The 25,823-nt window shown below is 51.6% G+C and overlaps 1 protein-coding gene across 1 annotated transcript; it reads left to right on the top strand.

Moving 5' to 3' along the window:
- The first annotated feature begins 1,457 nt into the window (after positions 1-1,457).
- Positions 1,458-24,046, top strand: LOC114065023 (cystathionine beta-synthase-like). The gene is made up of 16 exons (XM_027902668.1): positions 1,458-1,469; positions 2,990-3,144; positions 7,312-7,418; positions 8,908-9,042; positions 10,417-10,496; positions 11,749-11,880; positions 12,772-12,841; positions 14,366-14,457; positions 15,858-15,983; positions 16,615-16,699; positions 18,293-18,398; positions 18,952-19,023; positions 20,293-20,427; positions 20,992-21,100; positions 21,368-21,452; positions 23,602-24,046. The coding sequence occupies exons 1-16, from the start codon at positions 1,458-1,460 to the stop codon at positions 23,697-23,699; spliced, it is 1,599 nt and encodes a 532-aa protein (XP_027758469.1). The 3' UTR covers positions 23,700-24,046.
- The last annotated feature ends 1,777 nt before the right edge of the window (positions 24,047-25,823 follow it).

Genomic DNA, 25,823 nt, shown 5'->3' with positions numbered 1-25,823 from the left:
CTCGTGGACAGTTTTTGGGTTTCCACAGTTCAGGCGATTTTTAAGGTTACTTTCAGAGCCACAGTGGTTTTTTGGCGTGTCTTAATCTGAATGTGGATGAGGAGACACATGAGGAATTCTCCAGCAGATAGGAATGTAGGTGTTGGCCTAGTCAAGGATGAGCTCTTGTTTCTCTGGGTGTCTAGAAAATAACCCTGTATCTGCTTTCAGTGAAAGAAAAAATGAAAAAAAACCCCAACATTCTTGACATTTATTTATGTTGGATGTCAGGGGAACTGAACACAGTGAGCAGAATGTAACCTTGTTTTAGAAGGTGGGAAGCCAGTAATGCTTTTCCTTCCATGAAACCCTCCTTCAGCAGCCCCCTCAGCCCAGCTCCTGCCTCCAACCCTTGGCTTTTGGGACAGGGTGGCTGCTCCTGGAAGGGGCAACACTGGGGCCTGAGGTGCTTCTTTGTGGTGGCAAGGGAGGTGCTTGGATGCTGCTGCTCCCAGGTGGGTCTCTGAGGGGAGTCAGGGTGCTCCTGAGCCCCCAGGGAGGTCTCCCACCTTCACCCAGGGCTTGGCAGGTCTCCTGCAGCTCTCTGAGCTGCTCCATGGGGAAAGATGGGCACAGGGAGCACGTTCCACACAGACAGGGCTGGAGGGGAGAGGAGGACTGTGTGGTGTGGGCTTGCAGCCCTAATAATTTCAACCCTCTGCCTCATCTCTTTCCACCCCACCATAAAATGGTAGGGATGGGCATCACCAGTAAAAGAAAGAAAGAAAAAATACACTCATAAAATCCAGTTTGCCAGCATTTTGGCTGGTGTCTGGTGACCTCAGCTGTGGAGGTGTGCTGACACTGTGGCTTATCTCTTCTTTACCCACAAGTGACTTTTGCTCCTTCCCAGCTAATTCATTAGGTAAACAGGGATTTGCTTCAGGAGATACACTCAAGGCCAACAGAAATCTTGGCTTGCAAGGAAATGTACCTTTTTTTTTTTTTTCCCCCTTTAATCCTTCCCGAGAAGCAGCAGGTTTGTCAGTGGTGGGGATGAGCACTGGGAAGCAAAGTTTGCCGGGAAAGCTTTTGTCAGCTGCAGGATCCAAGCCATTGGGGTGTGATGCCCTGCACCCTCATGGTTTCTGGGTGGTTTATAAGCCTGGGGTTGTGTCTTTGGAGAAGGAAAGGTGGCTCAGGGCCTGGCGTGGGGGGTGGACTGGAGTGGACAAGAAGGCAGCTCAGCCACACACCACGGGCTGTTTCATCCCTCTGGCGTTGCTGGAATAACGGTGTGGCTGTGTTTCTGTGTTCCAGGGACAGCCCAGCACTCAGGGAGCAAACCACAGCACCATCCTCCTGTCCTGGTGTGGAATCCACCAGGAGAGCACAGCACAGACCTCAGGGGGTCCGGCCACGGCGCTTCGAAGGAACTCCGAGCAAGAGGGTGGAAGGAGCGAGTGAGCGGGAGGAGGATGGCAGAAATGGTAATTAAGGCTGCCCTTAGGCTCATGTGTCAAGCCACAAATTAATTAGATAATCAGGACCCAGCCACAACATCCTGCTGGCTGCTTGCCTGGGCTACCTGTGAGTCAGTCAGGCAGCCCAGGAGGGGCAGGGCAGTGGCTTTATGGCCTGAGATGAAGATGATGCTCCACAAACCTGTTTGCCTCTGCTCTCTGTGCTGTGCACTTTGGCTCCAGCATCCTTCTGTCGCCAGCCTGAGTTCCCTGCCTGGGGATTTCCCACTTCCCCTCCACCTGGCAGCAGGTCTGGCCCCACTGCAGGCAGTCCCCTGTGTTTAGAAATGAGATAATTTCTTCTATGAGTCACTGGTTGGGTTCTACGAGATTTCAAAATGAAGTCCTTGCTCTTAATCTCAAGTTAAAAGTAGAAAGAAGGTCCAGCACCATGCCTTTGACCATTTCTACTACAGCAAAGTTAATGAAAGCATTATACTTGCTCTAATTACAAAACGAATCACCACAGATGTGCCATTAGGGCTTGTGAGTCCAAAAGCCACTAATGAACTCAACCTTTTCAAACTTAACTCTTTTTCTCTTCCATTTTCACCTTCTTTGCCTCTATAGTTGTTCCCAGTAATTCCATTTTGCCTTTATTTGCCGTTATTTGATGCACCTTCTCCAGCTCCCCCATGATTTACAGCCTGCTCCCACCACCAGCTATGTGTCTCATTTCCAGACTGATGAATACTCCTCTCTTTAGGCTGTTTTACTCTGGAACTTGCTCTCAAAGGTGTCCTCTGGCCCTCTGAGGCCCATCACCACAATAGAAACACTCTCAAATTATTGCTGGGCAGACTTACTTGCAGTTTCTTCACTGATAGGGTGAAAAATACTGCTCTTGACCAAATAATTAAGGAGGGAGCATCCCCTCCTTTCTAGTGGAGGGGATGATTTTGAGCAGGGGAAGATTTACCGGAGAGGGTGCACAGATGATGGTTTATGATGTACACGCTCTAGTAAACCACCCTGAAATCTCAATTTTACCTTGGAATCATAGAATTGCTAAGGTTGGACAGACCTTTAAGGTCACCAGATCCCACCATCAACCCAGCACCACCATGTTCACCATCAGACCATGCCATTAAGTGCCATATCCGCGAGTTTTTTGAACACTTCCAAGGGTGGTGACTCCACCACTTCCCTGCGCAGTTTGTTCAAATGATTTACAACCTTTTCCATGATTTTTTTTTTTTTCCCCCCCTAATATATAATCTAAACCTTCCCCTGGCTCAACGTGAGGCTATTTCCTCTCGTCGTGCCACTTGTCACCTGGGAGAAGAGACCGACACCCACCTCACTACAACCTCCTTTCTTCTGCCCATCTCCTTTCAACCTCCTTTCACCAGCACAACCACGGTTGTGAAATGCCAGCAGGATGCCTCCCCACCATGCAGGCCGCCCTGCCTTCACACCCAAGTGCCTTTTTTTTTGCCTCCAGCAGTTATTTCCCTGCCAGGTGACCTCTTATTTCCACCCCTCAGGAGCTGACCAAGGCGTGCCCGCTCGTGAACGGCGGCCGCGCGGGAGGTCAGGAAAGCAAAGCCGACAGCACGTGGATCCTTCCCAACTTGCCCAGTAAGTGCACGTGGACTCCCACTACGCCTGCCAGCAAGTCTCCACACTCCTGTGTGCCCCTGTAAGTAAATCCTTCCATGCTGGTTATTTCAGAGCGCAGCTCAGTGTCTTTTTCTGAGGTTGAAGCACTACTACTGTTGCACCAGGGTGGTCACAACCAGAAGTCAGTTGTTACCCTAACGATGGTTTGTTTTCCAGAAGGCAAAACTGACTCAGTATCTCCCCTTCAAGAAGCTCTTTCTGGCTCTCCTTAGTTTTGCAGAAAGGTGTGGCTGGCTCTCAGTGTGTTTTGCAGCACACCTTTGAAAGCATCTGCTTGTTTGGGGCACCTCAGAAGAACTGAGAGGAACATATTTCACAGACAGACTGCAACCAGGGACTTGCACGCTTCTGCAAAGAGGACTCGGTGAGGTCTGGTGTCCCACAGCAGAAGTACAGGCGCTCCCAGCTGCTAGGCACTCGAGGACATGCAGGAATGACTCTTCCAGATGCAGCACAAGGCAGCACATACCCCAAAACTGTGGCACCCAGCCCTGTCAGGAACAGCCCCGCAGTCATCAGCCCAAGGGCTGCAGTTTTAGTGTCTTTGTCCATTCAAACAAACCAAAGCTGAGTGTGAGAAGATTTCAAAGTAACAGCAGTATCTTTACTGATGTCTGGGAGACCTCACAAAAAATGGATTACCTGGGCCTGGGAGCTTAAATAAGTATAAAATGGCCACACACAGAGGTTGCCCACTCTGTGTAAGCAACCCAAGGGCTCAGTGCAAAGCGAAGTGCTTGCTCTGAGCTGTTCTTGCCCTCACAGCAGCGAGTTCCCTCCCAGGGTGAGGTGAGCTTGCCAAAGGGCCCAGACTAGACTCGACAAGAGGTGCTTTAATGACCTGGCAAATGAGACACAGACAAGCTGTTAAAGATAAGGCTGTCCCATAAATGTCAGGGGAACTGCAAACATGTCTGCCCCTGCAGTGCTAGGATGTAAACCAGGAGTTCAGCTCCAGCGAGTGAGGAACTGGAGCTCAGGTGAGGTGCAGCGCTGATCTGCATGGTCATGCCTGACCACATGCCAGGCAGGACAAGGCCACAGCGCAGCCATTGGCATGTGCAAAGTCCAGAACTGCCTCTGGGCTGGCCCATGAAGCAAGGAGGAGTGGAATCCAGAGCCTCCAAGCTGATCCAGCAAACTGCATCCAGGCACTTGCTCAGTGCAATCCCCGCAGCTGGTGCTCGAGGGCAGAATCAGCTCTTTTTAGTCAAACTGAATTTTTTTTCCCCCTCCCCCTCTCCCCCTAAATTATCATGCTGAGCAGGAAAACATTCTTGGATTTTAGCAATTTAGCATCAGGGTGCCCCGGGGCAGCAAGGTGGTGCCAGGGCCCATCCCACCCCCAGGAGATGGGCTGCCTCCGGGACAGCTCCAGCCCCGAGCATCAGGCACCTCTCTGGGGGTGGGATCTGGCTGAGGGGGCCCACACAGCATCACTGAGGCAGGAACTGAAACACAGCCCACTGTGCAGCAGTGAAGAAAATACACTATGACACGTTACACCTTTTCTTTTACAGCACCGGGCAGAGGGGGTGGTTTGGTTTCCCTGCTCGCAGATGGCAGCCAGTGGAGCAAAAATCTCTGGACTTCCTGAGAGTCCCATGTGAAATCTGATTGAGTTTGGGGTGTAGAAGCAGAGGGACAAGATGTTAATTCAGGATATTAATCATTTAATTTTTTTCAATGATACAGAATTAGCTCTGCTATCCCTTGAGCTAACTCTGACCTCAGCAAGCATCCCTTGCTTTGCCAGGACTGGTTTTCCACTGGATACCTTAGGGAATAACAAGCCATGAGTAAAAGCAGGAATCTTAGATAAAAACCATCCTTGCCCACTGTAATCCTGAACTGAAACCAGCATCTGCAGGACTGGACTGTGCCAACCACATCCAAGGGCGTTTGTCACAGATCTCTGTGTCCCCATAGACTTTCTGCCTTCAGGCTACACACACTGAGCTCCCACAAGGAAGCTGACCATCAGCTGCTATTTTTGTAGTAAAATATGGTAGTGATTAGGAAAGGAATTAGATAGGAACTGCAGAAAATTTGCCTGAGGGTAAGGCTGCTCTGTTAAGGGGATGGTAATGAGTGGCAGAGCGAAAGAGCAGCCCAGTTCCTGACTCCCACCCTCACTGCCCTGGCAAGGCTCACCCTGGCACGCAGGGCAGCACAGATTTCCTTTCCCTTTCCCATCCCCTCACCAGACTCCATCACTGCAGAGCCTGGAGCTCCACCAGCACCTCTGGGGTCCTCCCCACAGGAAGGGCAGGGACCTGTTGGAGTGAGTCACAGAGGAGGCACCGGGGTGATCAGAGGGCTGGAGCAGCTCTGCTGTGAGGAAAGGCTGAGAGAATTGGGATTGTTCAGCCTGGAAAAGAAAAGGCTTTTGGGGTGACCCACTTACAGCCTTCCAGTACCTGAAGGAGCCAACAAGAAAGGAACTATTTCCAAGGGGCTGGAATGACAGAACAAGGGGAAATGGCTTCAAACTGAAAGAGAGTACATTTAGATTAGATATTAGGAAAAAATTTTTTTGCTGTGAAGGTATTGAGGTATTGGAACAGGTTGCCCAGAGAAGCTGTGGATGTCCCGTCCCTAGAAGTGTTCAAGGATGGGACTCTGAGCAAACTGGGATAGTGGAAGGTGTCCCTGACCATGGCAGGGGAGGTGGAACTTGTTGCTCTTTAAGGTCCCTTCCTACCCAGGCCATTCTATGATTCTGTGATCATGCCTTTCTGGGGTTCAGAGGGCATGGCAGCATCCCATTTACCACAGCTTGTAGCTGAAGGCAAATAAATGGCCTTACTTTCTTCTCTCAAGCTGACCTCCTGCAATCTAGATGTGTAACATAACAATGCAAACTCTCAAGAGAGCCAGGCTCTAGTTAATTGTCACCTGAAAGAACTGGAGTCTCATGCCATGGCTCACTGAAATCCCTGAGCATTTTGTTGGCTTTCAGAGCAGATGTGCAATGGCTGCAGCCTTGGGGAAAGCTCATTTATTGTTATTGCCTCACACAGAGGCCGTGATGTCTCTGCAAACACTTCGCACAGAGGGAGGGGTAACAGCACACGTGTAATATCCCATCATTTCTGGGCTCGAGATGCAAAGAGACTGGGTCCTTTTGGTAGTAAAGACCCTCACTAAACCACTACCCCTGCACTCCTGCAAGGCAAGAAGTGTTTATATCACGCTTGCAAAACCTGGAGGGAGGTGTGTGTGTCTTTAGGCAACCCAGCATGTCATCCTGCACCATATGGACTCTCTGTCAGCAGCCAGACATCTGCCTGGCCGTGATAGCAGACAGGGATAAGTCCAGGTCAAGGTTCAGAGGATGATTGTGGGCGAGAGCAGCACAAAGCAGAGCTGAGCAGTGAAGTGTGTGTGTGGGGGGGTTGTCACCCCAAAGGGAGAGAGACGTGCTGGTTTGCAGCCAGGGGCAATGTGCTTGTGGCTAAAACTAACACAGCCCTCATCAATCCTCTCCCTCCAACTCTGAACGAGCTCAAGAATGTGAGTTCCGTGGCTGCCTGGGAAGATGTGCAGTGTCGTGGGCAAACAGGTCTTTTTTCACTCTGGTTGCAGTTGCTGTGATGTGGTTCTTGGCTTCTGCCAGAGTCTGACAGTGACTAACAAAACCAGCCAGCTGGATTTCACTGATCACAGAGCTCAGTTTAATCATTTGCAAAAAAGCCTCCAGAGTCCTCTGTGGCTTGAGCTTTTCTGGTGGCTTGGAGCCATCCTTGCAAGTTTGGGAGGCAAGAAAGAGTTGGCCCAGAGACAGCTGGAAATACAAAAAAGCAGAGGTGGTGCAGGGTAGGACAGAGGAAAGAGGAAGAGCCTTGTGCTGTGCATGGCCTCCTGCCTTTCTCACCCACAGCATAAAGTCCTGAGGCTTGTCAGCCTCTTCTCACTCATTATAGAGGCCAAGGGCCCTGCAGAACAAGACATTTCAGAACAGCCCTGAAAATTAATTACCTTATTTTTTATGCAAAAGAACTGTTAACTCATGATGGAAAACTACAACTAACCCCTGGGGCCGTTAATTGTCGATGGGGACATTTTCTCTTGGAGTTGAGGCGTCTCTCCGTGGCATTCACACAGTTGTTGGAACCTCACTTAAATTTTATCTCGGTTCATGCTGCATAAAAAATAGCTTTGATATGACTTTTTTTTTTTTCAGGACAGAAGAAAAAAAGATCTTGCCCAATATCCTCAAGAAAGTTGGCTGCACCCCAATGGTCCGAATCAACAAGATTGGGAAGTCCTATGGGCTCGAGTGTGAGCTCTGTGAGTGTCCCCTTTCCACCAGGTTTTTCCGTGCCATGAGGTGAGGGTGAGGGGCGGTGTTGGAGGGGGGGCCTTCAGGAGAGGCTCTGTGAGAGCAGGCACAGCTGGCGAGGGACAGCTGTGGCACGTGTTGGATGCTCCTGCTTATTTTTGGGTGCTACAGTCATTTTTTGAACCAAACAAGATGATTTCAAACACCAGCGAGAAGGGGGCTAATGGTAGTGAGGCATCTCTCCTCTCAGATGACAGCAGCATAAGCTCAGAGTAGAGCTGGGCTAAATTTGGGGGTGGGTGGATGACAACGTGGCATCAGGCAGGGATGCTGCAGCACCCAGATCCGTCCATATGGACTTTTCAGTGCCTTTCCTGTAACTTCTAACCCTGATCATTAATTTGATCCAAATGGGGCAGAAAGACAGATTTTCAGAGGCAGAAAGCTTCATGAGTGTCACATGGCTGGGTAAAGAGGAGGGACTTGAGGAGTGCTCATCCTTAATGAAATGGCATAGTAGGGCAACCACCCTCCACCAGGCACACAGACACATAGAGTGTCCTTCTCAGGATCTGGGATCTTTGGGCCAGTAACCCTACAACCACTACAATGCACTGCCTCTCCCTCCCCAAAATGAGACCTGAGGGGCTGGTGGGAGACAGTGGAGCAGAGGTGGTGGAGGTGGGAGGGCAGGTGGGAAGTGTCTGGCCCACCTCTGAAGCAGCCTGTCCCTTGGAGCATGTCTTGCTGGGGCAAGAGCCTTAGGGGCATGGGAGGATTTGGTGTGGGAAAAGCTGGGCAGATGCTGTTTTCTGGGATGTTGTCTCCCTCCCCTGGCATAGGAGAGGAAGGAGAGCAGGACAGGCAGAGAGGCTACATGTTCCTCTCCGAGCAACACGTCAGCACGGGCCCTCTTCCCGGGAAAATATAGGAATTCTTGCAGCACAGCTGCCTCAAGAAGCAGTTGCAGGGATTGCCTTGTATTTCCTGCTCCTCCAGGGATCTCTGTGCAGCTGAAGTTGTGGCACTTTGCTTTCTAAAATGTAACGAAGAGCGCAAATTTCTTTTCCCATTTGGGCTGCTCGGGCATTGGGTTGATCTCCCAGCCTGAAGTAGCTGTCTCTGCCTGGAGGAAGGGAATGACACCCTGGAATAACCCATTTTTCCCTGTTGTCCATAAAACAGAGCTCAGTAGCCCCCAGTTCAGATGTCAATGCTCATCAGAGCCTTGGTAAGAAAAGTCCTGCCCCAAGTTATTAGCAGTGTGGAGGGCCCAAGTAGGACTGAGGTGTGCCTTGCAGTTTGAAAGTGCCTGGGCAAGCTGATTTTCCAGCAGCTCAGTGAAGGAACGATAACTTTGGCTGACACTTCAAAGTGTTCCTTCTGCTGCTCGATTTTCCTTACGGCACCTCATCCAGGACTGCAGATCATCCCTGCAGAAGGGACATTTTTAGGTACCTGTTAAAGAACTGATGGAGCCTCCCCTTTCGCTTCCAGTGGCAAAATGCGAGTACTTCAACGCGGGGGGCAGCGTGAAGGATCGCATCAGCCTCAGGATGGTGGAAGACGCGGAGAGAGCGGGGATTATAAAACCAGGAGACACGCTGATCGAGCCCACTTCAGGAAACACAGGTGGGAAGGGCAGGGATGCCCCCTCTGCCTGGGGGTGCTGGGCAGGGGCTGGTTTTTGAGGGGCTGTGGGAGGGACAGGGGTTTGAGGAGCTCTTGCTCTTCCAGTCACCAGGTCAGTTTGGGCCAAGCAGCTCTGGCTCCTCCTCTCAGCTCCCCTCCTGGTGGATATGAGCATCCCAGGGTGTAGAGGTGCCTCTGATGAAATTCCCAAGGGCCTGCAAGGGTCCCACACCTGTAAAGGTGAGCTCAGAAGGTTTGCCCTTGTGGCAAGGCAGACACCCTCAGGAACGGGGGCAACCCCAGGAGTTTTCAGGTTGGGAAGCTTTTGAGGACTCAGAGGTTCCCAGAGCGGGTCTCCTTGATGGACCGGAAGAGAAATCACCTGATTTTTTTTCCTTGTCGCTGTCACCTGTCACCCCACCATATTACGATGGCGTGCAAGATGAGGGGGCACAACAAAGGAGACTACCCTGCTTTTCTGCAGCCTCCACAGGATCATTGGTGCAAATTTCAATGTCCCTTTGCTGCTCCCTGCCCCATGACAAGGACACGCATGTGCACAGCGTGCTTCCCCACAAAAAGGCCCAGCAGAGGCTGTCGAGGTGCTCTAGATGTAGCTGGGGCCATGTCCCTCGCTGCACTCCCCGCCTCCTCCTCTCTAGCCATGCAGAATGGGTCTCATCTCTAGGAATTTTGCTCCTTGGTGGAGCCATTGCCCCAGAGATGGGGTGAGGGAACCTGTGTTCCCCCTGAGCTGTTCCACAGGTGGATCGTGCTGGGTCCCCACCTGCCTGGGGCAGCTGGAGTGGCAGCAGGCTCCCTCCAGCCCCTCACAGGGACACACTGCTGCAGCCTCACCTTCCTGCTCTGGCTGGGGAGCAGCTGGCTCCGTCCATCAGCCCCGGTGAAACCGGAGCAGAGGTGCCCTTCGCCTGCTGGCCACGGGGTGACGTGTGCGGCTTTATGTGTGTGTCTAAACCCCCCCTCCTACAACTGAGAGTGTTTGAGGGGGAGGGGAAGGCACTCCTGAAGCAAAATCACCTCTCTCCTGTTTTTCTAAAAAGAAAGGAAGAGGTCTGGGACTCGGTGAGGGGAGGAAAGCGCTCCCCAGCCTTGCCATTGGCTCTGTGCCACACTGATAGACTCCTGAGAGCGAGAGGGACACTGCAGCTCAACTCATCTATTAGCACATCCTCCTACACTCTCTGGTGTTCCCAGCACATCCCAAGAGGTGGAGGATGCCCTCACCTGCAGTTCACTGGTGAACATTTCTAGGTTCTATTCACTGAGGGAGAGAGGAAGCAACCGCATGTTGGCCTGTTGGCTTTTCCAAACGCTCTTGTTAACCAATTCCCTTTGCTCCCCACCACCCAGGAATCGGGCTGGCACTGGTAGCTGCAGTGAAAGGTTACCGCTGCATCATCGTCCTGCCAGAGAAAATGAGCGTGGAGAAGGTCAGAGCTCTGTATGGTACCACCCCGAGCCAGGGAACATCTCCTTCCCTGTCCCTCTCTGCCTTTCCCATTCTAGAGCCGGAGTGACCTCTCCTTTAAGGGGTAACGAGCCTGGTGCACACACTGACAGAGCTTTATAGGTGTTCAGAGGGTCATCTCTTGATGGAAAAAAGCACCCTGTGATGGCCTGGCTGACTGTCTGGTGTCAGCAGTGCAGCTGGGGTGACATGTTAGCCAAACACAGTGCGTGGCTGCAGAGAAATGGAGCAATATCTGGGGTCTGGGAGGGCAAGGGCTGATTGGAGTGGAGGAGAGGCAGGCAGATGCCTGGGCTCACCTGCCAGTCCTGCTCACTTCCCCTCATGCGTCTGAAAGGTCACTTGGTCTCTCTGTGTATTTATGCTTTTCTTTAACCTGGAGACACTTACGGTTGCCTGAGCTGCTTTCTTGAGGTGGTGCAAGCCATGTCACTTGCCTGAGAGCTGATGATCAGGTAAAACTGCCATCCTGGAGGTGGCAGGAATCCTGCCTTGGTGAGCCAACAGCCTCGCAAACTGCTCAGCTGAACCTGTGCCAGTGAAGCCAGACCTGGCCCCTGACCTGGCTCAAAAATGAGCCCTTCTCCAAAGCTCTGCCCTCATTTCAACCTAAATCTTACTTAAGCTCAGTCTGGAGCAGATGCCACCTCCAGCTGCCATGGGCTTCATCTCTAGGTGCCCCAACACTCCTCCACCCTTCTTTTTTGACCCTTTCTTCCCCTGACAGCCTCATCTCCCAGAGGATTATACCCTTGGGCCGATTTGTATTTGCTCCTTCCCCCTACTTGGTGAGAGAAGAGAAGGGACTTGGGGCAAAGAGAGCTTTAAGAGCTCCCCTTTGCATGCAGGAGCTCAGACCCTACCCAGCACACAGGAGACACTGTTCCCTCCCTGGTTCCCTCTGCCCTTTTCCCCAGGCACCACAGAGCAGCACAGTGTTACCTCCCTCTGCCCTGTCCCCAGTCTGCCCTCCAAGTAGGACAGGGCACAAGGCCAGGCTGGAATCCATGTGCCAGCTTCAGGCAGGAGGCCCTGGGGTGCCAGGAGCGTGTCAGAGACAGTACAGTCCAGAATTGGACATTGTATCTCCAAATGATAAATGTGCCCCCATGCAAAGCTCCTCTGGCATCTGTCACCGCCGTGAGCCCCCAGGTTTGGATTACCATCCCCACATGGGATCAGCTGCATGACATCTACTCCTCTCCCTCCCAAAGGTCGATATTCTGAAGGCCCTGGGTGTGGAGATTGTGAGGACCCCGTGCACCCGCTTTGACGCCCCGGAGTCGAACATCCGTGTTGCCTGGAAGCTGAAAAGTGAAATCCCAAACTCTCACATCCTGGACCAGGTAAAGGCCGTCCCTCCACCGAGTCTCTTTCCAAACACATTTTATAGGGTGTGTTCCAAGTGTGCCTGTGCTTGGGAGCTTCGTTCAAAGTGGCGCTGGAGGCAGATTTCATCAGTGTTTTATAGTGTTTGAAATGTAATCTCCCCTCTGCAAAGCACAGGGTGACAGAAACAAAACAAGGGACACTTCCAAACCTGTAACACCTCTGCCAAAGCCTGGATGTGGGTGAGGCTGGGTTTTCTTGCACAATTCGGAGACTCCTGAAGTTGCTTCAGGTTTAACTTTGACCTGGAAAAAAAAAAAAATCACTTTTTATGCTGGGTTAGCAAACTCTGTTCTACCTCAAAAATAAACCTCATTCTGTAAAGGGCAAACCCCAATGACTCACACCAGTGGTTTTTGTCTTGAACAGGAGGGCATTTCTCCCTTTGGTCTGACCCTGCTGAGGGAAGGCATCCCTTTAGAGAGCAGGGAGCTCCTGGACTGCAGGAAAGTCAGGGAATCTCCTTTCTTTTAAGAAAAAGAAAGGAGCTCAAAGGCTGAATATGTGTTTTAGAAGAAGACTGGTCTATGGTATCACTTGTGGCAAATCCCCCTGTAGAGGCTGGTACCAACCACACACCTAATGGGCACCAAGTGCCACAGAATGAGTGTTTGTAGGCAGGTTTGATGTTCCAGTGTGCTAAAATCCCAAGTTCCCTTGGTTGTCCCAAAGTGCCAACCAGGAGGAATAGCTGTATCTGGTCTGTCTGGGTCCCAGTCCACCCCTTGCCAGGGAGAGAAGGAGGCAGTTGCCTGGTCTGGGTACAGCTCGTCAGGAGCTATTGCTAGTTTGGTATTTGACCTGTTCTTCACACGGTAACTCCTGCTGTTCTCTGTTGAAACAAACAGTACAGAAATCCGAGCAACCCCCTGGCTCATTACGACACCACGGCCGAGGAGATCCTGGAGCAGTGTGAAGGTACAGTCTGGGCTGTTGTTTCTACGTGCTGAGGGTGTGCAGAGGGCTGTAGCCCTCTCTGAGAGGCTTATTTTACATCATTTATTGACCTGAATGTCCAGAAACAGCCCAAAGGGCCTCTGTGGGTGAAGGCAGCGTTATCTTAGTAATACTGACACGCAGGGTGTAGCAACTTCTAATCCACTGCAGATACACCTCAGCCTGCAGGGCTTCCCAGCTATGGCCTCCCATTGCAAAAGCCTGAGGGAGGAGACCAGAGGTTTAAGGGAATCAGGCTGCACCTAAAGGAGAAAGAGCACATCTCTTGGTGGCCACAACACCTCTGCGACCTGTCGTCTGGGAACACAGGGTGTCCCAAGAGGCCTTACTGGGGAATATAAACCCATCAGAGCATGGCAAGGCTGCATCTGATCCAGCACACACTCGTTTGCAAATCAGAATAGAGCAAGACTTCACAAACCAGTGGTATCTGAGGTGACAGTGGGGGAGGACAAAGAACCATCCCAGCCCACGTCTGTGACATTTATTGCCGGTTCTGGGAACACTGTAAAATGTAAACAGGACTCGAGGGTTTAACTGGAGAGCAGTTATCACAGCTGTAAAGCAGTCAGGCAGCAACAGGAACAAGAGAGCTTCAGCCTTCCCTCCACTACAGCATAAGGATTTGCTGCTGTGGCTGCCAGACGTGGTTTATAGGTTCCCTTTTCCCTATGCAGTTGCAGCATCAGGTTTTGAGGGCCTGACTCTGGTTCTGCTCCTACCTATCTGTATAATTTCACCGATGCCAGTGGGGCTATGTGTGATCCAGCTGCGTGCCAGGGCAGAGCTCAGCCATCTCTCCACTCTGGATGCCAAAACAGGCTGAAAAGTTGTGCCTGTTAGTGACACGTGCTGCTGTTCACGCGTGTGCTTTGCTCCCACGTGGTGGGGTTTGGAAGGGGTGGAAGTGCTGTGATATTCCCTCCCCCTTAAGCCACAGAATCACAAAATATCCTGAGTTGGAAGGGGGACCCACAGGGATCATCAAGGTCCAACTCCTGGCCCTGCACAGGACACTCCAGGAGTCACACCATGTGCCTGAGAGTGTTGTCTGAGCTCCTCCTGAGCTCTGTCAGGTTTGGTGCTGTGACCACTGCCCTGAGGAGCCTGTTCAGTGCCCAACCACCCTCTGGGGGAAGAACCTTTTCCTGATATCCAACCTAAACCTCCCCTGACTCACCTTCATGCTGTTCCCTCGGGTCAGGAGATGCCAAAGATGCAGAAATCATGGAGAGCTGGAGTGGGAGATCTGGAGGTCACCTTCAGCCCTCTGTGCTGAGGCAGGATCAGCTGATCCTGTAAGCTCATCTGAGCTTCTCCACAGGACCAGGCTTTGGCCACCAGCAGGGCCTCTGCCTGGCTTTTCCTCACATGAGGTTCTAGTGGCCAAGGGACATGGACTCTGCACAGGGCCCTGAGTAAAGGGGAGACTGTCCTGCAGGCCATGCTGCGTCCCTGCAAGCCTCTCTCTTCCCTAACCTGCAGGCAAGGTCCACATGGTGGTGGTTGGGTCTGGCACAGGAGGCACCATCACTGGCATCGGCAGGAAGCTGAAGGAGAAGTGCCCCGAGTGCAAGGTAAGCCAGGAGGCAGGGCTGCCACGGCTTTCACGGGATCAGAGAATGGTTTGGTTGAGAAGAGACCTTAAAGATCATCCCATCATCCCATTCCACTCCCCTGCCATGGGCAGGGTCACCTTCCACTATCCCAGGTTGCTCAGAGCCCCATCCAGCCTGGCCTTGGACACTTCCAGGGATGGGACATCCACTAGCTTCTTCTAGAAGACTTCTCTGTGCCAGGGCCTCACCACCCTCACAGTAAAGAATTTCTTCCTAATATCCAGTCTAAACCTACCCTCTTTCAGCTCGAAGCCATTCCCCATTGCTCTGTTGCTGCATGCCATTTCCTGCCTGTGCTTCTGATCCAAACTAACCCTGCAGCTCACCTGAGCCAGCAGTTCATGTCTCCACCTATTTGCTTTTTCACAGCAATCTTGGCCTTTGTTAGAAGCAATTTGGTGATGCTTAGGTTGGCCTAGACCCATCCAAGTGCCTTAGAAACCGAACTTCCCACAGCCCCCCTAAAATCCCCCCCTGCCTGGTGCCCTGCCCTGTGCAGGACGCTGTTGGGTGCCCACTGCAGGCCCAGCTGATGGCATCACTGCTCCTGGTTAACCTGCCTGCTGGAAGTTTCTGTTCTGGCAACTCTGTGAGGGGCACAGACTGTGCAAGGGCTTCTCCTCTGCCCTTGCAAATCCCTCCATGTTTATGGTTGACATCAGTAACGATGCTCATTCTGCAGGCTTGTGCTTCGAGGCAGATGGGAGGCTTGACAGATGCTGCCTCTCTGGTGTGGCCAGGATGTGAGCCACCCCTGACTCACCACAAAGCTGTGGACCCACCACTGGAGGACCAGGGCAGGAGGTTGCCTCCCTGGCTGCTTGCAGCTGCTTGTGGAGCAGTGTCACCACCCCTCCTTCAGCCGTGTGCTGAGGGAGGCAACCTCAGCCCAGACACAAAGCTGTGAGCAACCAGGGAGGTGTCACCACCAGCCAGCACAACTAGATCCAGAAAGGATGGCTGTAGCCACGGGTTTCAGCACATCTGAGCTCTCTGGCTGGCTTTACCCTGGAGCAGATTAAGGAGCACTTGCACTCTCCTAAGGGGTGAGCTTCAGAAGTGGGAGGCTCTGCCAAAGGGGTGATGACAAACACCTTGAGAGTGATAACATTTTAAGCCACCAGTCACTTCTGCAACAGCTGAAGACTACCTAGGATCTATTTAAAAAGCCAGTGGGAAACAGCACCCTTTCATCCTGGAAGCTCTCCACACTGCCAGTGGTTAGGGATATTAATGAATATTATAGGAAGGAAACCTTTGCTGACAATGGTGTGGGTGTGGGTGATTTTTCCCTTGAGTTTGTGTTTGACTGTTTCTGAGCTCCCCTGGTGGTTTAACAAAACTTCCTCCCCTCAAAGATCGTTGGCGTAGATCCTGACGGCTCCATCGTCGCTCTGCCCAGTGAGATGAACAGGACAAACACCTCAACCATCGAGGTGGAGGGCATTGGGCACGACTTCATCCCTACTGTCCTTGACAGATCAGTAAGTAACCGTGTGATGAGAGGCCTCTGCCTGATTTTTGGGTTTGCATCCAGCCTACCCTCAAGTTCAGAGGTAGCCTCATACCTCTACTTGTCAAGTTTTCTCTCAGTGTATCACCTGCCACCCACCAGAGAGCTTTAAATTCCTAACACAGGTTACCTGTGTTCCTCCTGGCCTCATTCTTGGAAAGGTCCCTCACAGCCTCAGATTCTTTCTGCTTTCAGGTGTGTGTTAACTATGTCTCTGCTGCTGGCACATGGATGTAGAGCTGACACCTGTAATGACCCAAACCTCTTCTTGTAGCTGGGTCTGATTTTGCCTGGCAAATTCTCAACCATTAGTGTAGTCTGGCCTGGGACATCATGACATCACTTCCTCTTCCACATCCTGACTCTGGACCTGTCAGACATCCCCAACTCTTCAAAAAAAAGGGTGCTGGCTGAAAAGGTCAGTGTGGGTGCCAGCAATAAAGGACATGCCTCCAGACCAGGAACGCCCTGACAAATGCATTTGCTTCCAACAAGTGTGGAGGGCAGCTCAAAGCTGATGTTGTAGGCATCAGCATGTCTCAGAGGGTCAGGACAGCCTGAAACAGCACTGCCAAGACTCAGCCTTCTTGCTTTCCTTTCAGGTCGTTGATCAGTGGTATAAAAGCAATGACAGAGAGTCGTTCCTCATGTCTCGCAGGCTGATCAGAGAGGAGGGGTTACTGTGTGGTAAGCACCAGTGGCACCAGTTGCTTCTCCTGACAAACTTTCTGAACCTCATCCTTTTGGGACCAAAACGCTTCAGGGTGGGTGCTCTCTGCCTTTTGTGTGTGCTGGGTAAGCAGGGCTGGGTGGCTGAATCCCGAGCTGGTGTGTGGGTCACTGCAGATCTCAGAGGTGCGTCCGTGAGCCCGTGGTCTGGGATCTGAGTCATCGGCCACAATAATTATAGAAGCAGTAACTCTCCTCTTGCTGGAGCACTTCTGCAGTGTAACTGGATCTTCAGGCCCCACTCTGTGCAGAGTAGAGTTACACAGGCTGAAGGGAGGATTAATGGGGCTCGGGGCAGGACAGGTGGGCTAAAGCTACCGCTGCACTAACAACTCTGCGAGGCTGTTCTCTGTGTCACTGCCACACCAGAGGTGCCAGGTTTGGACCAGGAAAGCCTGAAAGTAAAGAAGGTGTGAGATGTTCTTACTGAGTATTTCTCCCCCTTGCCAGCAAGCTGTAAGTGATCCCACTGGCCTTCCAAAACGAGCAGGTGCCCTCAGACAAACCCTGCCTGTGCCCTCAGAGCCACTACATGCCATCAGCATGTTTTCACCCTTCCCTGCCACTGAGCAGGTAGCTGTAGGTTTGCATCCAGCACCAGACACTACGTAGGCTTGTAGTTACAGCTGATAAAAGCCCTGAGCACTCATATCCAGGGGGTTTTGGAAAAGATCAGGCCGCGTGTAATGAAACACTTTAATGTTGATTTAACCTAGCAGGCACAGAGTCACTGTGTTTCAACAGAAACCACTTGCTGGACTCAACTATAATTTGTGAACAGCTTCATGTTCCCTGAACTGCATTTTTCAGGGCCGTTCCTCATTTGTTTGAAAAATGTGACCCGGTGATAATTAACCTGCTGTAAAATACGTGCTGCCTCGAGTGCAGTGTGTTATTGGCACTCAGATAGTGGAATGTGTTTGACTTCCAGTACTCAAACTGCTGGTGGAAGAATTGCCTCTGTAAAGCAGGGACCTGCTCTCCCTACGTGCAGCAAACCACATGCGTGCACACAGACACAAGGAGTGTTTTAAGTCTTCCCATCACGCTGGCCTGGTATTCCAGGCATGAGTGTAATGTTTATGGTTTTTTCGGTCTTTACAATGCATTTGAAGCCAGCCTTTGGATGCCAAGTATGACAGCCAGAAGCTCCAGGATTGGCATGGTCTCCTCTTCACCCAAAAGAAGGGTGTGGCGTGGGCAGCATGTTATGAATGTCCCTGTATTGAACATTTCAGGCCTTGGTCTGCCCACAGAGCCACCACAAGAAGTGGCTCATGAAGTTCAAAAGGTGACTCTTACGCTGCCTCAAAAGCCCATTACCCCTATGAACACAACTCTCCATCCCTAACTCAGGTCCCTAACATTACCCTTAAGCCTTACAGGGCTTTGGGATCGATTCCTCCCATCCCAGTGTCCCACAAAGTGCCGCCTTTACCTGGGTGCCTCTGCACCACTGTCTGGGGCAGCCTGTGCCCCCCACTCTGGGACTGTGGCCCTATACCCTGTGCAGCCCTGACACTTGTCTCCCTCTCCTTGGCTCTCACCCAGGAGGCAGCTCTGGCAGTGCCATGTCCGCCGCCGTGAGAGCCGCCAAGGATTTGAAGGAAGGTCAGCGCTGCGTTGTCATCCTGCCCGACTCCGTCAGGAACTACATGTAAGTTTCCTGCTTCCTCCCTTGCTTTCCAGCATCAGAGTGGGAGCTCCCACGGCCTTCTGCCCCATGGGGACCTTCAGTGCAATGAGCTGGGCCCAGGTGCTGGGGGTTGTTGGGGAACCACCCCAATAACTCTGATATCGTGGCACACAGAGTGAGCCCAGAGCTGGGCGTCTCCCTCGGGCAGATCACAGGCAAAAAACTAAATAAAGAATAGGGATAAATTGCACACCACCGTGGCAAGCACCACGTTGGGTTGGGTGTTGGGATACTTGGGGTGTATTTCTTCTTGCTACTGACTCATTGCTCAGAGCAGGAGTCAGCCAAGCTGCAGTTTTTGAACTTGCATGCCTAAAGTTAGGAAGGCAAATAGCTGGCATGCTTCTAGGAGTCACTGAGCACCCGCAGCTCCCGTTGACCTTAAAAGGGGCTGAGAACAGCCAGCTGCAAAAACCATGGGAGCCCCGGGGGCAGTGCTGTGGTCTAGTGCATGAAACAAAGCACGACTTCTTCTGGGAGGCTCACAGACCCTCTCTTTGTTGGTGATTTCTAGGTCCAAATTCTTGAATGATAAGTGGATGATAAAAAACGGGTTCCTAAATGAAGTCCAGGAGCACAAGCCTTGGTAAGACAACTTCCACCAGGATAAACTGTGCTGAGGGAATCAGCTTTCCGAGTCTGGAAGTTATTATCTTCAAAGGGAAGTGTTCTCTTTTAGTATTTACAAAAAAACAGTGAAGTCCAGATCCCTCCGGGGAGGCCGTAATGTCAGCTCCTCTCTTTGGAGTGGTTGGATATCCCAGTTCTCCATTCAAAGTCTGTAAAGGAGCCCTTTTTGCCCCAAAGTAGCTGATCCACTCCCATATGACAATCATTGCCCAGGACACCAAAACCCCTGCTGAGCAGAGTGGCTGTGGTAGACATTTAGCTCCACACAAAACCTCCCTCTGCTCCATGGTTTATGTTCAAAGGACCATTTGAACTGATCCCATTTGGCTGGTGGGGAGATGGGTCCCTGTCGTAGCAAGCCCCCTCTAAGACAGATCTGAAAGTCTTCTCAGGCAGGGGACAGCAAATTTTAACTCCCCAGAACTGCTGGCCGGAAAACACGACCAACTCATCTGTCTCTTGGACACCATGGGTAAAGAATCCCCTCAAGGCAGGGACTCACAGAGAAACTGCTGGTGCCAGCTGATGTGTGGCTGGGCAAATGCCAGCTGTTTGGAAAGCACCTATTCACCTCAAGGACAGCGGGCACCATTGATGTCACCCGCTCCTTCGGGTTACTGTAACCAAAGGTTATGGCAAAATATTTCCTAAAAACTTAATCCATTTCTAGGGACTCTGGTGTCTGGTTAGAATTGCTCTTGGCCCTTCCAGCCTCTAGTGTTGCCCTGCCTTTTCTGCAAGGAGCAAGGACTGAGCTGGGAGGTGCTTGTGGTCCCCCGCAAACAAGTGTAGCTTGTTCTTCATAAATCACACGAGCATCTCTGCCAGACCCTCTCCTGGAGGAGCAGCAAATGCTGCATTTTGAGGACTGGGCACACAGACTAAAGAGGTGAAACTGGTAGGTCACCCATTTGTGAGCTTGAAGTGAAGCCCTCAGCAGCTTCCTTGGATTCAGGATAGCTCAGCACCGTGCCAGCTGCTGGCCTCAGCCCTGCCTCTGGAGTTGTTTGAGCACTAGGCACGGGGAAAGCTTGGCTTCAACAAGACCTGGCCGTGAGGGACTTGTAACATTGCTGCTTTGGGGACAGGAGTGGGGCTGGCTTTGCAGGCAGGCAGAACAGCCCTGCGAGGCTGGGCTCATCTCCAGTGGCCCTGCCCCTCTGTTCAGGGCCACAGCTGTGCACCAGAGAGCAACAGCTCAGCGCTGCCATTTGTCTTTCAACAGGTGGTGGAACATCAAGGTGCAGAAACTGAATCTCTCGGCCCCTCTCATTCTCCTCCCAGAAGTCAGCTGTCAAAAGGCAATCGAGATCCTCCAGGAGAAGGGATATGACCAAGCTCCTGTTGTTGCTGAGTCAGGGTAACTATTTTTACTCACTACAAGGGAAGGCTATTCACGTCGGAGAATCAGTCGTGATGAAGACGAACAGAAAGTCCCATTTACTGATTCAGAGTTGGGGCTCTTGTGCTGGACTCTGTGAGGCACACTTTTAAAATGTCATCTGCCTCATTGTGGCGATTCATTAGTGAAACTCCAGTAAATGAGCCAGTTAAAGCCAAAGCCAAATCCAGAGCCCACCAGACTCAGCAGAGGCTGGGTCAGCGCACAGGCAAGGGGAGGGCAGAGGAGTGGTGAGGGTCGGTTGGAAACCCACACAAATAAGCATTTGGAGAGCCCATGAGTTTTCCCTCTCCCAGCTGCTAAGTCCTGGACTGCAACAGCAGACTTTGACTGCTGTTAAACCATCAGCTTGGTGAGGACAAGGAACTTCTTGTCCTGTTCAGATGAGGAGGAACCTGGTGCCTCCTGCTGATGGCAGCAGCAATTTGGTCACTGACTTCAAGTGAAGCAGTGCAGCCCCTACATAAAATGCGTGTCCTACCTCAGGTCTGACCTTTTGGAAACCTCCCTGTTCCCTTACAGACTCATTTTGGGAATGGTGACCCTCAGCAACACCCTCACCTCAGTGCAGGCTGGAAACGCAGAGTTCTCAGACCCTGTTACGAAGGTCATCTACGACCAGTTCTCAAAGGTACCTCTAAGGCTGGTGTCAACCTCTGTCCAGGGATGGGGAGAGGGGCAACACCACCACCCTGGGGTCTGAGAGGAGCTGGGAGGTGAATGAAAAGACAGAGGGGTCTCCCCAAAACAGTGTGGGTGGGTGAGGGACACAGATCCTGGCCCAGCTGGGTACCACCCTGCCCACTCCCAGCTACAACCAGAGACAGGAGTCAGGCTCTGCACCACTGTCCTGTAAATGTGAAGTGAAATGTTAAATGCCTCTTTGTGTCCTATTTAGATTGGCTTGGAGGACAGCCTTGGGAAGCTTTCCTGCATCCTGGAGAATGACCATTTTGCTATCGTTGTACATGAGCAAATGCAGTGTAGGTATCTGCAGAAGAACTCTGGGGGCTTTGTAGAAATGTTTGAGAGGGGAAGGGAAGTTCTCAGACTGAGAGTGGAAGGTATCACTGCAGCTGCTCCAGCTCTGCAGCCCCTGAGCCTTTGCAGGAAGGATTTCTGCCTCAAGGCTCTGCAAATCCCTGGAATTGCCAACTATTCCCCCATGTCTTTTCCTGACACCACAGGGATGAGGGGAGAGGTGGGAAGCCTTAACCACAGGACCAGCACACTACTGGATGTGTCCTCCAGGAATACTTCCCAGATCCTGGCCATGGGAGCTGAGTTGTGCCCCCATGCAGGGGCCACACTGAAGCATCCATCAACTCCATCCCTTCACCCCCTCCCACGGTTTCCCATGGAAAAGGTGTTCCCAAGGAATTTGGGATTATTGTGGGGTTTCATTAGGTCCCCTCTGACAGCCAAGGGGGACTGTAGGTGACTGGAGGGGTGCAGTGCCTGTGCTGCACAGCACTTGTCTCTTGAGATTGAATTCAAATCACTGCCTTGCTGGTTGCGGGCAGCACAGGAAGCAAGGAGGGATTTAGGGATCTCCATCGACTTCCATACCCCAAGGGCAAGGTCAAAAGGAGCATTTGGCCACATCAGGCGAAGCTGAGGTGGAATTCAGGCATGTGAGCTGAGAAAGGTGAGAACAACTGGGTCAGACCAGGAGCAATCCCTGTGGCACAGGCAGGTGGGTCACGGGCATCGATGTTTGTAGCCTGGGGCACCTGTGTATGAGACTCACCTGGGCCATGGCTGGGTACAGGAATTCCCAGCCACTTCAGGAGCAATTCAGTCCAACAAAGCACCCATACGAGCAGGTTTGGTTTATTCTCAATCCAGTGTGCAGCCAGCCCCTCCCTGGTGCAGCAAACCGACTCAGTAGGGTCACCTGCAGCAGGACCACAGCAGCGTGAGGGCTGCTGACACATTGATGGCAGCAGGAATCACACCTTGTTCCTCCTCTGACCAAAAAAGGTGCTGCTCTGCAAACCCGACCTAACACACCCTTCCAGTGCCATAAAACTTCTACAAGTACAAATTTGACCTTATCTGGAGGGAGTTGCCTTGTTGAAAAGAGTGAGCAACGTGAAAAAGCCGTCGGAAGACCCGTGTTTAGGTCTGGCAATTTACAGCTGAAGGGTGTAATTATGTTGATTTGATGAGATTGCACACTGAGCACGCAGAGCATCCCTACTGTGAGCAGTGTCCAGTACTGCCAGCAAGGGGCTGCCTGCTGAACTTGGGACCCACCAAGCCCAAACATCCAACCCCTCTACTTGTATCTCCAGGACCTGTTGACCCAAAATCAGCTCTAAAGCTGGCAAGTCAAGCCATCAAAAGGTTGCAAACAAAAGCCTGTCGTTCAAAACTTCCTTTGATGCACGTTTCTAACTCTCTCACAAAAAAAATCAACGCGAGGCAGAATTCCCTTCCTCAGCTATGCTGTCATAAAACAATTTTGCATCGCATTTTGATATGAGTTAAATGGCATCAGCAAATTAAATGGCACCCACAAAGAAACATCAGCCAGCTGGATGCAGTGCCTCTTGCTCTGGATTTCAAACAACACCCGCTTTCTTTTCCAGAGCTGCTGTTTTAATGCCGTCACAGTTACCCCCTTATTTATTACTTTCTTCCCACACCTTCGGAGCTTGCATTTTATCTTGTGTTTGGACTCTGGTGGCCAGTTTTACTTTTATTTAAGAAAACATTTATCAGACAGTTAAAGCAATTGTGGAAGTGTTGCTTTATTAGTGGTGGTGCAGGACGGTATGAGAACAGAGTAGGAAAGGGCCTCTCACTGCCGTTCTTAGAGAGTCTCACTAGTTTGGCCTGAAAAGTTCTGTGGTGGCAGAAACAGGACTGGAACAGAGATTGGGTAAAGCAACTGGGAAATTAAGTTTCCTCTCTGGGAAAGGGTGCATAATTTGCAGTTAAAACCTTGTTGGTGCAATCTTAGTAACCTGACTGAGGCTGCATCATTTCTGTGGGGGTGGAGCAGAGGCAGATGCTGAACAGCAGCCTCTGCACAGCTGACAGGGGGTGGGGGTAGAGAGTAGAGGAGTGAAGGGTTATATTTTGGGGGGATTTTTCCCACTCAACTGGCATTTTCTGTGCTTACAGTCGATGGAAATGGCAGCTCCTTCACGAAGCAGATGGTGTTTGGTGTGGTCACGGCAATGGACCTCCTCACCTTCGTCAGCAGAAACGACAAGAAGTAGCAGAGCTGCTCGGCTGCCCCCACATCCTCCAGCAGGGCCAGGTGTGCCCCCCCCCAGGGCCCAAAACACCTGGCCAAGGGCACCCTCTGCTCTAATCCAGTGACAGTTTCTCAAAAATGACTTAGGTGAAAATTGCAATGTACCAATATTTGTCTGCCAAATGCCACGCAGAGTGGCACCAAAGTGAAGATAACTGAAGAAATTGCATTTGATAGCCATGTGTAGTCACAAGGAGCTTCCCAGGGCTGGACAGGTAACGTGGTGGGGTAGGGGTGGACAGGGGAAGTTTGTTCCTGATTTTAGCAGGTGGGGGTTTGGAGTGTCTGCCAGCTGTAGGTACCTGTGCGCTGCCCGTGTTGTCCCGGGGAAGGCAAGTTTGATCTTAATTCTGCTCTCAGGCTTACTGCGTCCCAGGAACTGATAATAAAGGCCAGAAGAGCCATTTGCCATGGCTGCCAAAAACATAAATGAGAAGAAATATGAAAAGAAAGCTGTGGGACCAAACCGAAGTGCCATCAAAACCTTTTAGGGGGAGGTGCTCTTGAAAGACCCAAAGACCTTTGCAATCTTTCTATAAGTCTCAGCAACAAGCTGAACTTGAAATTCTTGCTACCTTGGAGCAGCTCCTAAGTGGCTAGTCCATATTCTCAATCTAATCTGCTTTGTAAGAGACCGTTATTAACTTATAGAATGCTGAAGTATTTATATTTAGGAAAAGTGTCTCTGCTGTCTATTGTTTCCTAAGTGACACAAGCTCTTATCAGATCTTCTGCGAATTTTTACTGGAGCAATAACCATATTTGTCCAGAAAAATAAAAATTTATTAGCTCAGCCTCATCATACTGCATTTATTTTAGCAATTCTGTTGCAAAGTGAAGGATGTTAGTGCGTGGATGTGTTCACAACTCAAAACAGTAAGTCTTGAAGTGCTGCATAACTCCATGAAACCCAGAACTGAGCCTGGATTTGGGCCGGCCTGGGACGTGCCAGACCCTTCCTGGTGCCCCTGTCTGTAACATGTTCTTCTATGCAACAGGCCTGGCTGTGTGGAACAAGCCATGCTAAAGGGCTGTCTGCTCAGAAACTGTGTGGGTTCACACAAAAAACATTCCTTTACTGTGAGTCTGAGCAGGAATAAATGAAATATTTGATGTGCTTAAATGGAGGGTTTGCTTGCAGAGCTGGCTGCTGCCCCGGGGTGCTGAGCATGTGGCCCTTGGGGCTGTGCCTGGGCACTCACCTGGGAGTGCAGAAAGTGGCAACTCTCAGAAAACAACCTGCTGAAAACCCAGGTAACGGGTTGACAGCACGTACGGACAGGACAGCCCAGGCTTCTGCTGCTCTGTAGCCCTTCACAAATGCTCGTGGCTGCTATGGATTAGCCCAATGCCCAGTGCTCCCAGCATCAGCATCATCACCATCATCATCACCAGCAGCAGCAGCAGCAGGGACAGGCTACAGGACACGCAGCTGCACTTCAGCGCAGGTGAAGTAACTGCTGAGTATCGACCACGAATATTTACAACTGCTGCTGTATGTTAACTATGAGTGTGGGAGCTAATAAAGCTGGGTGTGAGCTCCAGATATTTCAGGATTGCTCCACCTGGGCCGGAGCCAGGCTCGCCAAGGTGCTCCCAAGGGCCCCCCTCCCTTGTCCCTGGGGGCTGCCCTGAGCAGGCACGTCCCACAGTGGCACTGCCCTGGCCAGGGCTGTTGGCATCAAGTCTCCTGTAGTTTGCCACAGGATGTGACCTCGAGGCTGCCAACGTGCCCCACAGCATTCACCAGGGCACAAAGGCCCTATCAATATTTTATGCATCCAGTGATAGGCAGCTGCCCAACTCAGCACAGCTCAGTGCTCTCAGGTGGTGTGGGACACGGGGGTCCTACACAACTACCAGAAGAATAGGGTTTTCCAGGTTTAAGGGGCCATGAGAGGGAAGCAGGAGGAGGGTGAGGTTCAGGCATCATACCATCCCACTGCCCTGAGTGTGGTGCTCAGCTCTGGTGCAAGAGACGGACCCTCAATCTGCAGCTTTCGCCCGTGCTCTTCTCCCAACACCTCCTGCTCCAAGGGTTGAGTGCTCAGGACGGTGAGTGCTCACATAAATCTTGCTGCTTTCC

This window comes from Empidonax traillii, unplaced genomic scaffold (genome assembly GCF_003031625.1).
Source record: "Empidonax traillii isolate 1590-97213 ecotype Southwest subspecies unplaced genomic scaffold, ASM303162v1 scaffold1:size7828297, whole genome shotgun sequence".
Lineage (NCBI taxonomy): Eukaryota > Metazoa > Chordata > Aves > Passeriformes > Tyrannidae > Empidonax > Empidonax traillii.
This window is presented reverse-complemented; position numbering and strand designations above follow the sequence as displayed.